Source organism: Pteronotus mesoamericanus, unplaced genomic scaffold (assembly GCF_021234165.1).
Source record: "Pteronotus mesoamericanus isolate MK-2021 breed Mesoamerican mustached bat unplaced genomic scaffold, CSHL_Meso_final scaffold_36, whole genome shotgun sequence".
NCBI lineage: Eukaryota > Metazoa > Chordata > Mammalia > Chiroptera > Mormoopidae > Pteronotus > Pteronotus mesoamericanus.
The window spans coordinates 6,509,810-6,523,548 of record NW_026555313.1 but is presented as its reverse complement, the minus strand read 5'-3'; the positions used below and the strand labels follow the sequence as shown (position 1 = coordinate 6,523,548).

Genomic DNA, 13,739 nt, shown 5'->3' with positions numbered 1-13,739 from the left:
CTCTGATGCCAGGTGGTGATTGAAAAACAATCTGTTATCAGATGCTGGAAAGAGGACAGTTCCATTACTTGGTATTACGTGGCAGAAAAAAATGGCAAAAACTATCATTTTCAATTACTTGGACGACAGACAATGTACATAATAAGGTTTTAATTGAATGGAAAAAAACAAATGTTTATAGCAAATGTTGGTTGCTGTTGGCTATATTTGGTAATTTAACACAAGAAAGAGATAAACTCCAAATAGTGTTGGAAAGTTTGCAAACAAAATGCAAGACAATAGAGAATTCTGAACTTCAAAGACCTTTAAGGGATGAAGAGGCTGCTGCTTTTCATTTCTAAATAGTAAAAAATAAAATTGTGAAATTATTTTAAGCACAAGCATCTATAGATCTGTCTCACATTGAAGGTCATATCAAAGATGTGGCCATATCCTGATAAGATTATCTGCACAAAATACATCCCTTTAAGTGAAGGGAATGGCTAAAGGTGTGGAGCTCCCACTGCAGCCTGATGTGGGCAAGGTATCTGCTCTTGTGAAATATAGTGAGGGAGTGGAAAAGAGCCATGGGGGTGAAGTATTAATGAAATATGGCAAATCTAAGACATGTGAAAAGAAAAAATGTGTTGTGATCATTGGCACATGAAGCTGACTGGAGTCAAATAGAAAGAAATTTTCTAAATTTCAAGAAGAGTGTCTTCCTGCCAAAAGGAACCATGAGCTTACAGTAAAGCTTGAACTTTCAGCTGCTTCTTCTTTGAATACCACTAGGGATAAACTGGTTTGGATGGGTGGCATTGCTTCAACTCTATGAGCTGTATATATTGACATATGTAAACTTTTGCTTTTATTAGTTGATTCTATAAATCTTTTCCTTTATTGTTTCATCTTTTGGTGACTGCCTAGAATGGTGCTATCCACCTGAAGATTACATTAAAAAATGTTTACCTGTGTCTTTCTCTAGTAGGTTTTATGGTTTTAAAAATTACATTTAATGTTCTGATGAATTCTATTTATTTTGACAACAATGGAGACAGAAATCTCTTAACCAGTTCCATTTATTCAACATTCTTTCACTGAATGTGAACATTCCTTCACATTCCTTTACTGAATTAAGATGTATTCTTTTAGAACAGTTTCCTTTTATTTTTTAATTATATTTTATTGTTTATGCTATTATAGTTGTCTGAGTATTTCTCTCTTTGCCCCCCTCCACCCAGCCTTCCCATTCCCTGAGGCAATCCTCACCACGTTGCCTGTGTCCATGGGTCATAGATATATGTTCCTTGGCTGATCCCTTCACTTTCTTCCATCCACTCTCCCCATCCCCAGTCCCCTTTGATAGTTGTCAGTCTGATCCATGTTTCTATGCTTCTGATTCTATTTTGCTCTTTAGTTTATTTTGTTCATTAGATTCCACATGTAAGGTCATATTTTGTCTTTTACTGAGTGGCTTACTTCACTTACCATAATAGTCTCCAGTTCCATCCATGTTGTTGCAGAAGGTAAGAGTTCCTTTTTTTTAACTGCCGTGTAGTATTCCATTGTGTAAATGTACCACAGCTTTTTTATCCACTCACCTACTGATGGGCACTTGAGCTGTTTCCACATCTAGTCTGTAAATAATGCTGCTATAAACATAGGGGTGAATATATTCTTTTGAATTAGTATTTCAAAATTCTTAAGATATATTCCCAGAAGTGGAATCACTGGGTCAACAGTCTCCTTTTAGTATTCAATTTGCTTTTCATTGTGTGAAACCTCTTGTGCCCTGACTGGGGATTGAACCTGCAACCTAGCTATGTGCCCTGACCCTGAATGGAACCCTCAACCTTTTGGTGTACACTCCAAACCAACTGAGTCACACTGGCCAGGGCTTAAGATGTATTCTTTATCATACTATAAATCTTTTTATCTTCTAAAGTCTCTGTATTATAATCTTTCAATGTTCCTATTTTGTTAATACCAATTTACTTATTGTGGTTTCACTAAATCATTTAATGTTTTATAAGGGAAGTTCCTTTCATTCATTTTTTAAAATGATTTAAAAAAATTTTTTTGCCTTTGTCACATTTTTTTTCCGCAGAAAAAATAAATAGTAGAGAAAAACCTATCAGTAGAGGGTAGGACAATATTAAAAATACTACATTCTACCCAAATTAAGCTATAAATTTAATACCCATTTCATCAAACTATCAAAATAGATTGGATAATCTGATGTAGACCTTTGACTTTAAATTAGTTCTTAGTAAAACTATAATTTCATTTACATAGATCTTATAATTCTTGGTGCAATTTGTTTGGTTTAAAAAAATTTTTTTTCATCATCTGAGGACATCTTTTCCATTGCTTTTAGAGAGAGAGGAAGGTAGAGAGAGGTACATCAATTGATTGCCTCCCATACATGCCAGGACTGGGGGATCATTTGTGCTTTGATGGGGAATCAAACCCTCAATCTTTCAGTTATGGGATGATGCTACAACCAACTGAGCCACACCGACTAGGGCTTGGTTCAATTTGTTTTTGTTTATTTTATATGTTGTAGCTCTTACTGTATTTTATTGGCTATTGCTGGTACATAGAAAAATGACTGAATTTTCCATTTTTATAATCTAACGCTGTTCAAACAGATTTCTTACTCCTCGTTCTAATAATTTCCAGTTTAAAATCTTGGATTTTTTATAATAGACAACTATATCATCTGTAAACTATTAACTTTTTCCTCTATCATTGTTTATTTAGGTTATTGTAGAAGTTCTTAGCTAATGAATAATAGTAATGATAGTAATATCTCTATTCTATTTTTACATTGATGGAAGCATCTGTAGAATTCTTCATGTCATTTTATATGAAATAGATCTTCCTTGCCATGTTAAAGATATGTCTGTTATTCTTAGTTTATTGAGATTTTTAAAAAATAAGTCAGGAATGGATATTTAGATTTACTAACAGTGCATTTTGGATCCATGGCAATGGTGATGAATTTTTTACTTCTTCTTAAAGGATCTTAGTGTTCATTTAATTTACCACCAAAAATTCATTCGCTTTATACCATGTATAGAAAACTGAGGTCCAGCCTGCCTTTGAATCTGTCTGGTGATAGGAAACTACCTATAAAGCAGCTCCATCCATTCTTCATAAGTCTCTAGTTACTGAGCCTGGGTGATACTGATCCATAGATCAGTAGTCTTCTCAACAGTGTTCTTACAATTTATGAATCAACCCTCTGTTACCCAGTCCATATTTTTCAATCTTGCTGACAAACTTATTAAGCGATGCCCTTGGCCAATTGTTTATTTAAAGCATTCTAATAATTCTATCAAAGAGATTAATTTATTCCAAGATAACTTATTCTAAGTGAAACCATGGTAATCACGAGTGCTTACAGAATACCCATATAATATTAGAATTTTGCACATATATGTTAAGTTCAAATTAGAAAAAAATTAAAATAGTTACTATTTAAAATTTATATTTTAGTATTTAACAAAGTTTCAGCTGCAACAGAGGTATTAACTGTAGCTATTACAACCCCTTTAAAAATTAAGAAATTTAGGTTCAAAGATCTGGTAGCACTGGCAACTATTTCTCTCAAGTCAGAATTTACAGGGGACCTTCATTCATTAGAAGATCAGGCCTCCTGAAGCTTTTGGAGTGTTTTGATTTTTTCCCTCCCCTGTGGATTCTACAGGACACATGTTGGGAGTTAGGGCTCAGGGTCTCCATGCTTTAAATTATCCAGATGAATTCCTGACTAAATTGCTATTTGTAGCTGTCAGCCAGCTAACCCCAAACTGCATTTCCCAGAAAGTCCCTGTGCCAGTGGCTTCCCATTATCAACAGCATCTCATGAACTGCAGCTGCCCTAAGTCTTCCATGTAACACCCTCTTAGCTTCTTCTTGAGTCATCAAGCACCTAATAATGCTTTCTCAACCTTTCAACCCTGATGCCAGTAGCAATTTTGTTTTCTTTCCTTTTGGGCCCCTAGTGTGAGACCTTGTAGAGGCCAACCCTTACTCTTTACTTTACTGCAACTGAATTTTCAAAATCCTGTGTTATAATAATAAACCAGTAATTGTAAAATCAAACAGTGCAGACATGTGTAATGAGGCAAAAGTCTTCTCTTAATGGCTTCCTTCCCTCCAAAAAGACCCACAGCTCACCTTCCTCCCCTCATCTCAGAGTTACAACAGAGTGCTCTTTTGTAATTCAGTACCATAAATACACTATGCAAACCTAAATAACATAAAATTATGTAACAATTTTTAACTCTGTGAAAATTATAATTCCTTCAGTCATCTACCCATGTTTTACTTTGAGAATTATAATTTCTTCATTCACCTAACTTCCTTCATTACTTCAGATCTACTCAACACTGCTGTACTTGATTTAAAAACATGTCAATCAGTTGAAAAGTTGTCTTCTTGTTTCACTGTGTTTTCAAATGTAATTGAAAAGATAAAACTGCATAATCATATAATCATCATAAAATGCGGGAAGGTAGAAATTGAGGGATCCTAATATTATATATCCACTTACTGGTGGATAAATGAGGTAGAGGGAGATAAAATGTCCTCTCTTAAGGTTAGAACAAGAATTCAGTCTTTCATATTTCCAACCTAATGCTCTTTCCACTTTGCCATATCATCAGCTTTCAGAATCCTCTAATTATTTGCATATCACCTTTTCTCTCTTGGGGGAAGTATCCCTGGGACTTATTGGTCTAGCACTAACTATATTTCAAATAATAGAGAAAAGCATGTCTTATCTTGCAAAATGATAAACTGATGTCACATTATAAATTTGCTATAATAATTTTTTCAGTGTAAATGTTGTTACCTGAGGAAAAAAAACCAGTGTTGTGAGAAAGGGTTGCAAACATTTCAATTAACTATCACAATAAAAAATTGTTTTGATTTTTGTTTTTTAAGTTACAGACTAATACTTCAGCTAACATCACAGGCCCTTTCTAACTGCTTTAACTCATGGAATTTGAGTCAGGTCAAAAACATCTGAACTGTTACTTTCCCTACTAAATTGTTTCCAATACTTGATTTTCCCAAAATGATTAACTTGGCACTACTTAAACACATATTAACTAATTCATTCAAGCATCAAAGCTGATGAGTCTGACAGACAGAAATTGCTATAAACAAACAAATTTCAAGCAGAGTATCTCATTGCTATGTATAATTACTAGGGAATAATAAGATTTTAAAAGCATGGCTCCACATGTTCAGAGATTAAAAAAGGAGATTCTTAAATCAGGGACAACATACCTTGGAATGATTAGTTTTAGTTTTTCAAGGATGTTCTTTTAGTGGACAAGATTATGTTCTCTCTCTCTTTTTATATTTCATCCATCCTTCCATCCACTCATTCCTTTCACATACCTGTGCCAAATATAGAACTAGGTTCTCAGAATACAATGGTTTCTGTCTTCTCTGAGCTTTAGTTCTCAGTACACCAGCTAAGTCACAAGCTCTAAATTTGTGACCTTTTTTCCCCTCTATCTAGTTGATTGCTGTTGCTCACACTTTTAACACCTATTTTATTGCCCACCCAAACAAAGTTACCTTAGGAAGAGGATTTTAGACAGTCTGGCTTTCTGTAGTCCATTTGCAACAGGGCTTCTGATCTTTTCAGGTCTGGCCCTTTGCCAATGAACATCACTTAAACTAGCACCTCTTAAAAACCTCTTAAAAAAAGGCCTCTTAAAAACACCTAATCTTAAGTAGTCAGTCCCCAGTTACTGTCTTATTTTCACTGTACCTTTTGACTCTGATATCTTCTCATTTGCTTCTTTAATCTCCGTCTCCCTCTCTTCCATGAAGACTGTGATGGCAGAGAGGAGCCTTATCTGGCTAGTTTGCCTCCGACTCCTAAAATGGTGCTTGACACACAGTTGGCATTGATTAAATATTTGTTGAAGGAATGAATGGATTCCTAATTGACTACTGTTTGTACTGCAGATATTGATTCATCTTTCTTGAGAAGTTTTTAAAACTCACCTTTAGGAAGATTAAATCAGAATTTAAAACTAAGTCTTAAAATTAAAAACAGTTTGGAACTGTGGGGAACATCTGGCAGAGAAATAATTCTGGTATTTGCAGTGATGGAAGGAAAGTTTTTCTTCCGATAGAGGTTGTTGGCCTCTGTTGGTATTAGTGGAAAATGCATGCCTATTTTTGTTGGTTTTCTCAGGGACTGGGAACATCTGGCACTGGGATCATTGAAGTTGTTCATTTTAAAGTGAAGAGTTGTAAGAACTTTGGAGGTTGGAAACGGGAGAGAAAATGCCTTAAGAAAATGAAAGCAGTCTAGAGAAAGGAGAGGCTCATTTCTCTTATTTTTTTAATTTTTAAACAGTTTATTTTTAAATTATAGTTTACATTCCATATTATTTTGTATTAGTTTCAGATGTACAGTATAGTGGTTAGACATACTTTACAAGATGGTCCCACGATATTTCCAATACCCACCTGGCCTCAGTACATAGTTACATAGTTATGATATCGTATCTCTTTTAAAAAACAGGTTTCCTTGGTTCTTCAAGAGTCTTACTTAAGGAAAGCTTCCTAGAAAGTTCTTCATTTGTATGGTTTCTAAATAAGCAGACTCTTGGGGTAGGGGGAAGGAGGGAGGGGCAGCGTGTGTCGCTCCGCCTTTTAGGTTCATCCTGGCCCAGAAAGTTGTGTTTACAGGACCGGCTTTGGAGGCTGCTTTCTAGAACATCGTTCTGATCCCTTTAAAGGTGGAGATCATGACGGAGGATGTGGAGGAAGAAGGCGGGAGCCAGCCGAAGGCTGAGAATCTCCGTTGACATAGTAACTCTTCAGCTCCAACTCCCTTGCTCTGGGCCCTCAGGCGCCGCTGCCACCCGCCGCTCCGCCTGTACTCACTCAGCCCGGGAGCCAGGGCCTCCTCCTTTCTGGGTCCCCTTTGTGGTTCCCTAAGTGGTGACTTCTCTCCGAATTAACATCAAAGCCGCTCTCGGAGCTCAGATCATCAGGCGTCCTCAACCCCTGCCTCACACTCGTCCCCTGGGCACCTGTGTGCCCCGGGACAGTCCGGCCAGTGACGCGCACACCGCCTAGGCATCCGCCTGGAACTGCCTAGGCGCCTCCCCCCGGAGCGGGACCTGGGGCCGGTCTGGCGTTGCAGCTATGAACCAGAGCCCAGCGTTCGGGCCCCGGAGGGGCGGCTCTCCCCAAGTCATGGCTGGGGCCGGCGCGCGGCGCAACGAGAGCCAGGACTATCTGCTCATGGACTCCGAGCTGGGAGAGGACGGCTGTTCGCAGCCCCCGCTGCCTCCTTACGGCTACTACCCCTGCTAGTAAGTGCGGGCCGCGCGGACGGGCGGGTTGCCGGCTGTGCAGCTGAACGCTGCGCGCTCGCAGGGGCGTACGATCCAGATCTGTGTGCGTCTGAACACGCATGTCCCTCCGAGGACCGCGAGAGTCTGGTCTGGGACCCCAGGGAACAGAGGGGCGTGTGCGGATCTAGGTTGCTCCTGGTGAGCAAGCATGGGTACGTTCGCCTGCGAGAGTGGGACTGCGGGCCGTCAGCAACACTAAGGGTGATCGAGTGCCTCGTCCATTTCTTCAGTTCGGGTGCCACCCGGTGCCCTCATAGACACTCAGTGTTGCTGCCCCAAAGGCATGTTCTGGGCAGGGGACTGATTCAAATTTGCCCCCCTGTTACTCAGCCTCTGTGGGAGAGATGAGTACAACACTAAAGGTCCTTGGTGCTGTCTTGGTGCGTCCGGGAAACTCGGGAACTAGTGCGCCCGTTATTTTCTGCACGCTCTGCCTGCTTTAGCCCTTCAGGTGGCGCGCACAGGTCCTTAGGGCCCCAGAAAGCGGGGCAGTTCGAAGGTGTGCCTGGGAAGGTATGGACTTGCCCTGGGGACATCCTCTTCCCCGCCTTGGAGTCACGGGGTTAAGTCTGGGAAATAGAACTCCTAGGCTTCCCTACCCGCAGCACTGAAGCTTTTACCAAAGGGGTCCAGTGGAGATGAGCCTGATAGGGTGCGGACCAGGAATCGACTGAATTGTAGAAGCGAGGGGACAGGTCGTTTGCAGTGTATTCTAACTAATTAAGAGATTTTTACTGGAGAACGTCGATTTTGTTTTTGTTTTTGTTTTTTGTTGTTTCTTTTTTGGAGAGAGATCGTTAGCAGAGTCAGGTAGAAGGCAGAATGAATGAGGGTGAAGTCTCCCCTCCCCCTACTCCTGGGCCCACACGTGCAGCTGGTAGATAGCATTTCTGCCCCATCGCTGGTTCGATTGGGTACCCTGGTTTCCTGATCTGTCACACAATCCATCCAGATGCGGTTTTCCTCCTGAGGAAAGCAGTTCTCAGTAGCAGTTGTGTAAGCAGCTCGGGGGGTGGGTGGGTGTGTGTGTGTGTGTGTGTGTGTGTGTGTGTGTGTCTCCGCCCCCATGGGCTCCTGGCAGACCCTCATGATAGATGAATGGGCACTCCAGTCTTTGGTCAGGACTGCTCACAGTCAAGTCCTGCTGTGGTTCCCTTTCACAGTAAGACGTGAACCCTAGGAAATTGAGAATCTAATTTTTTCGCGAAATAAAAAGAAATAATTGCAACTAGTTCCATTAATCTATGTGTTGTGCAATTTGAAAGCATTTACTATTTCTTATCTTTTTTTCCTTTTTAAAAATTAAGGCATACTTCACATCCCATACAATTCATTTTAAGTTGTACAGTTCAGTGATGTTTAGTATATCACAAAGTTATGAAACCATCATGTCTGTCTAATTCCAGGACGTTGCCATATCCCCAAAAGAAATCTTGTATTTGACTTTATACTGCAGAATATTCTTTTGTTTTACAGTACAGAGCTTCTCAAACTTTAATGGACATATGACTTACCTAGGGGTCTTGTTAAAATGTAGATTGATTCAGTTGGCTCTAGGTGTGGCCCAAGACTCTGCATTTCTAACAATGTCTGAGAAGTATGGAGACTGCTGGTCCATGGACCACACTCTGAGTAGCAAGAACATATATACCAAGAAAAAAACAGAAAAATAAATCAATCTTGGATATTATGAATACAGGTATTCTCAAATTTTATTTGAGAGTAAATATTTAAAACATAGACTCTTTTTATTGGCTTAGACTTGAGATTTACTAAGATGGCAATGTTACCTGTGGTTAAGTTAAGCAACTTGAAAAAGCTATACTGCTTTTTAAAAATTAGGCTGTCTCATAGACAAAAAACTTGTCTACTGTTTACCATCTGATTAGTCTATAATCACTTGTTACTGTCGGTGGGAAAAATAATTTGATTTATAAAACTTGTGGTAATATATTAGTAGTGAGAAAAACTAAAGAAAGTAGTAAGATCATGTCCTGAAATCTGTCCCCAATGCTTTCTTCAAATGTGGTTTACTGCCTTACTTATTTTTTTAGTTTTTACATCATCTTCTATTTAGAGGATATTTTCCTCCCTTAGTCCTGGAATTCCAGATCAGTCTTAATGGCTAGACCTGGGCAGCAGGGAGATGAAAACAATATTTGAATGAGCTTCTATTCATACCAAGCACCCTCTCATGTCATGTCAGAGGTACTAGATAATAAATTAAAGAGTGAGTCTTGTTCCAGGAGTAGAGTCTGGTCTTGTCTAAGTCTAGTATTTCCAGGAGGTTTTATAGTTTTTATTCTTTTTATCACTGTTTACTCAAAGGTTTTTATTTTCCACAGTTAATAAATCAAGTAACTGAAAAATTTTAATCAATAAACAACAGTGCTTCACACCTATGATATAAGAGAAAGAGCTAAAGAAAATTACTTTCCTCTGGTAGAGAGTACAAATAAACTCTTCTATATGCTCTTGATTTGTGATTTAAACAATTTCATATATTTTCCCAGAGTGGGAGGTGTATTATTGGTGAAAGCAATTTTTTTCAAATCACTGAGATTTTTGCCTTATAAGATCACAAAATGTTGCAAGTTGTCATTTTTGCGAGATAAATTCAATTACTCTTGCTAAAAAAATCTGTTTCATAGTTCACTGACGTAGAAAGATTTTTTTAGATATATTTATGAGGCTTTTACTATTGAAAATAGTGGCAAATTTTCTTGTTGGGGAACAGTAACATATTCTCAGAACTTCATAGAGTTAGCAGTAACATTTTAAAATGATGTCTAGAAGAAAAAGATTCAAATTCTTCCTTTTTCTAGTTTTTAATCAGAAATCAATGAATACACTGTATTTTGATCTATTTGTAAGGATGAATAGCATGAAATGGTCCATGTTCTGCCAGTATTTTAGGAGGTGTATCATTTAGAAATTAAAATTATGTCTCTTGTTTATCACTTCTCAACATGGGGAGGAATTCTGGCCATAAAAACAGTAATGTTAGGGGTTTCTAAATTCTCAAGACCTGAAACACAGTCAAACTAAACATTCTATTTGGGGAAGACTGACTAAATAATTAAGAATAAGACACAGTAAGCTGTTCGTAAACTAAAGCTCTGGTGATAGAGTAAACTGAGACAATTTAAAAAATTATGGTTACTATTACCTAGAAATACTGGATAAAGTATTTAAAATAATTTTAAAACATTACTTAGTTTTGTGAAAAGTAAAATGGTTTACCATGTGCCAAAAGCAAAGAAATTAAAAACCAGAGGATAGCTGATATTGTGGCATCCATGGGGTTTATGGATCTGAGTGACTAGGAGGCTGGAGCCTAGTGCCCGTATGAACTAGAGAGAAGCTAAGGCCTTGGCTCCAGATTAGGCAGAGAGTTGGGACTGAGACGTCTGTGCCCCAGCATAAATTCAGGATCCTTATTTGTATGAGAAGTTAGGTTAGAAAAATAGGCCACGAGCACAGAGTGAGAACAAGAAACTTTATTAGTAAGTGGAAAAGAAGTCTTCCCCTAAGAATTTCATTTTTCGGCTTGCATGTTATGTGTTTTTGTTTTTGTTTTTATTTTTTTACACTGCTTGCTGACCTGGAAGTCTTCAAGCTGAAAAATATTCTTGGTGTTCCTAGAAGAGTAAAACACAAAACTGTTTTGAAAGAATAGTATCAACCATCTCAACTGCAAGGATTTTCAAGAAAATGGCAAAAGAGGAAAGAGCACAGCTAAAGATAAGCTCACTATATAATACGTGACACAGCACATAAGGAAATAGTCAACCAAGAATGAGTGTCAGCAGAGGATACAATCCATGAGGGAGAGTCAGCATATGATACAACAGCCTTACTGGATCTTTAAGAATTTAAGATAGTGTCACAACTATCTTAATAGAATATAGAAGACTCATGAGAATATAGAAGACTCATGAAAGAGAATATAGTCTTCTTTAGATTTTACATATAAGTGAAATCAAATGGTATTTATCTTTGTCTGAATGACTTACTTCACTTAGCATAATACCCTGTAGGTCCATCCAGGCTGTTGCAAATGGTAAGATTTCATTCTTTTTTATGGCCAAGTAATATTCCATCGTGCAAATGTACCACCACTTTTTTTATCCACGTCTGTTGATATGCATTTAGGTTGTTTCCATAGCTTGGCTGTTGTATATAATGCTGCAATGAAAACAGGGTTGTGTGTATTCTTTCAAATTAGTGTTTTGAGTTTCTTCAGATATGTACTCAGAAGTGGAATTGCTGAGTCATAAGGCGTTTCATTTTTAAATTTTGGGGGAACTCCTGTACTGTTTTCCATAGTGCATGCACCAATTTGCATTCCTACCAATAGTGCACAAAGGTTCCCTTTTCTCTCCATCCTTGCCAAAACTCATTTGTTGATTTAGTACTGTTAGCCATTCTGATAGGTGTGAGGTAATATCTATCTCATTGTGATTTTAATTTATATTTCTTTTATGATTAGTGAAGCTGAGCATCTTTTTATGTCTATTGGCCATGTATAAGTCCTCTTTGGAGAAGTCTTTGTTCAGGTCTTTGCCCAATTTTAAACTGGGTTATTTGTTTTTTTTGGCATTGAGCTCTTTATAAATTTTGGATATTAACTCCTTATCAAGTGTGTCATTGTCAAATATGTTCTCCCATTCAGTGGATTGTCTTCTCATTTAGTTGATGGTTTCCTCTGCTGTACGAAAACTTTTTTTATTTTGATGTAGACCCACTTATTTATTTTTTCTTTTGCTTCCCTTGCCTGAGGAGATATATCAGAAAAAATATTACTACAAAGAATGTCCAAGATTTGACTGCCTATGTTTTCATCAAGAATTTTTATGGTATTGAGTCTTACATTTAAATCCTTAATTAATTTTGAATTTATTCTTATATATGGTATATGAAGGTGGTTTAGTTTCACTTTTGTCACTTACCTGTGCAATTTTCCCAACATCATTTATTGAATACTTCCTTTACCCATTGTATGTTTTTGCCTCGTTTGTCAAATAGTAATTGACCATATAGGTGTGAGTTTGATTCTTTTCCATTGACCTGTATGTCTGTATTTATGCCAGTACCATGATGTTTTGAATACTATGGTCTTGTAGTATAGTTTAATGTCAGGTACTTTCAATTTTGTTTTTCTTTCTCAAGGTTGTTGTGGTTATTTGGGGTCTTTTGTGGTTCCATATAAATTTTTAGAATATTTGTTCTAGTTCTGTGAAATACACCATCAGTATTTTGATAGGAATTGCATTGAACCTACAGATTGCTTTGGGGAGGATGGACATTTTAACAATGTTACTTTTTCCTATCCATAATGGAAGCACTGTATATGCTTCCATTAAATTGTATCAGTGTCATATAGCTTCTGAGTACAGAAAATTTGATTAAATTTATTCCTAGTATAGTATTATTTTTTGATGCACTTGTAAATGGGATTGTCTTCTTAGTTCCCTTTTTAATAGTTCAAATTTGTGTATAAAAATGCCACTGATTTCTGAATATTGATTTTGTGTCCCACTACTTTACTGAATTCATTTATTAGTTCTAGCAGTTTTGTGGTGAAACCTTTAGGATTCTCTATATACAGGATCATACCATTTACAAACTTTTACTTCTTCCTTTCCAATCTGTATGCCTTTTATTCCTTCTTCCTGTCTGATTGCTGTGGCTAGGACTATCAGTACGATGTTGAATAAAGATTGTGAAAGCGGACATCCCTGCTTTGTTCCCTATGTTAAGGGAAACACTTTTAGTTCTTGCCCATTGAGTATGATGTTAGTTGTGGGTTTGTCATACATAGCCTTAATTGCGTTGAGATATATTCTCTGTCTTCTTACTTTACTGAGGATTTTGATTATAAATAGGTGCTGGATTTTGTCAAAAGATTTTTTGTGCATTTATGGGTATGATCATGTGATTTTTATTTTTCATTTGTTTATGTGGTGTGTCACGTTAATTGATATGTCGATATTATACCAACCTTGCAGCCCAGGCATAAATCCTACTTGATTATGTTGTATGATCTTTATAATGTATTGCTGGATCTGGCTTGCTAATATTTTGTTGAGGATTTTTACATATGTTTATCATGGATATTGACCTACAATTTTTTTTACTTTGTAGTGTCTTTACCTGGTTTTGGAATTAGGATAGTGCTAGCCTTATAAAATAAGCATGGGAGTCTACTCTCTTGAATATTTTGAAGTAGTTTGAGAAGGACGGTGTTAGTTCATTTTTGAATGGTTGGTAATATTCACCTGTCGGTCCATCTAGTCCAGGACTTTTGTTCGTTGGAAGTTTTTTGATTACTGCTTTAGTTTCATTAGTTGTAATTTG

At 37.4% G+C, this 13,739-nt stretch overlaps 1 protein-coding gene across 1 annotated transcript in view; it reads left to right on the top strand.

The window, feature by feature from the left end:
- The first annotated feature begins 7,167 nt into the window (after positions 1-7,167).
- Positions 7,168-13,739, top strand: part of TRPC6 (transient receptor potential cation channel subfamily C member 6) — a 108,266-nt gene continuing 101,694 nt past the window's right edge. Inside the window, exon 1 of the mRNA XM_054592541.1 lies at positions 7,168-7,337. Coding sequence (XP_054448516.1) covers positions 7,168-7,337 — 170 coding nt within the window. The remainder of the gene's footprint in view (positions 7,338-13,739) is intronic.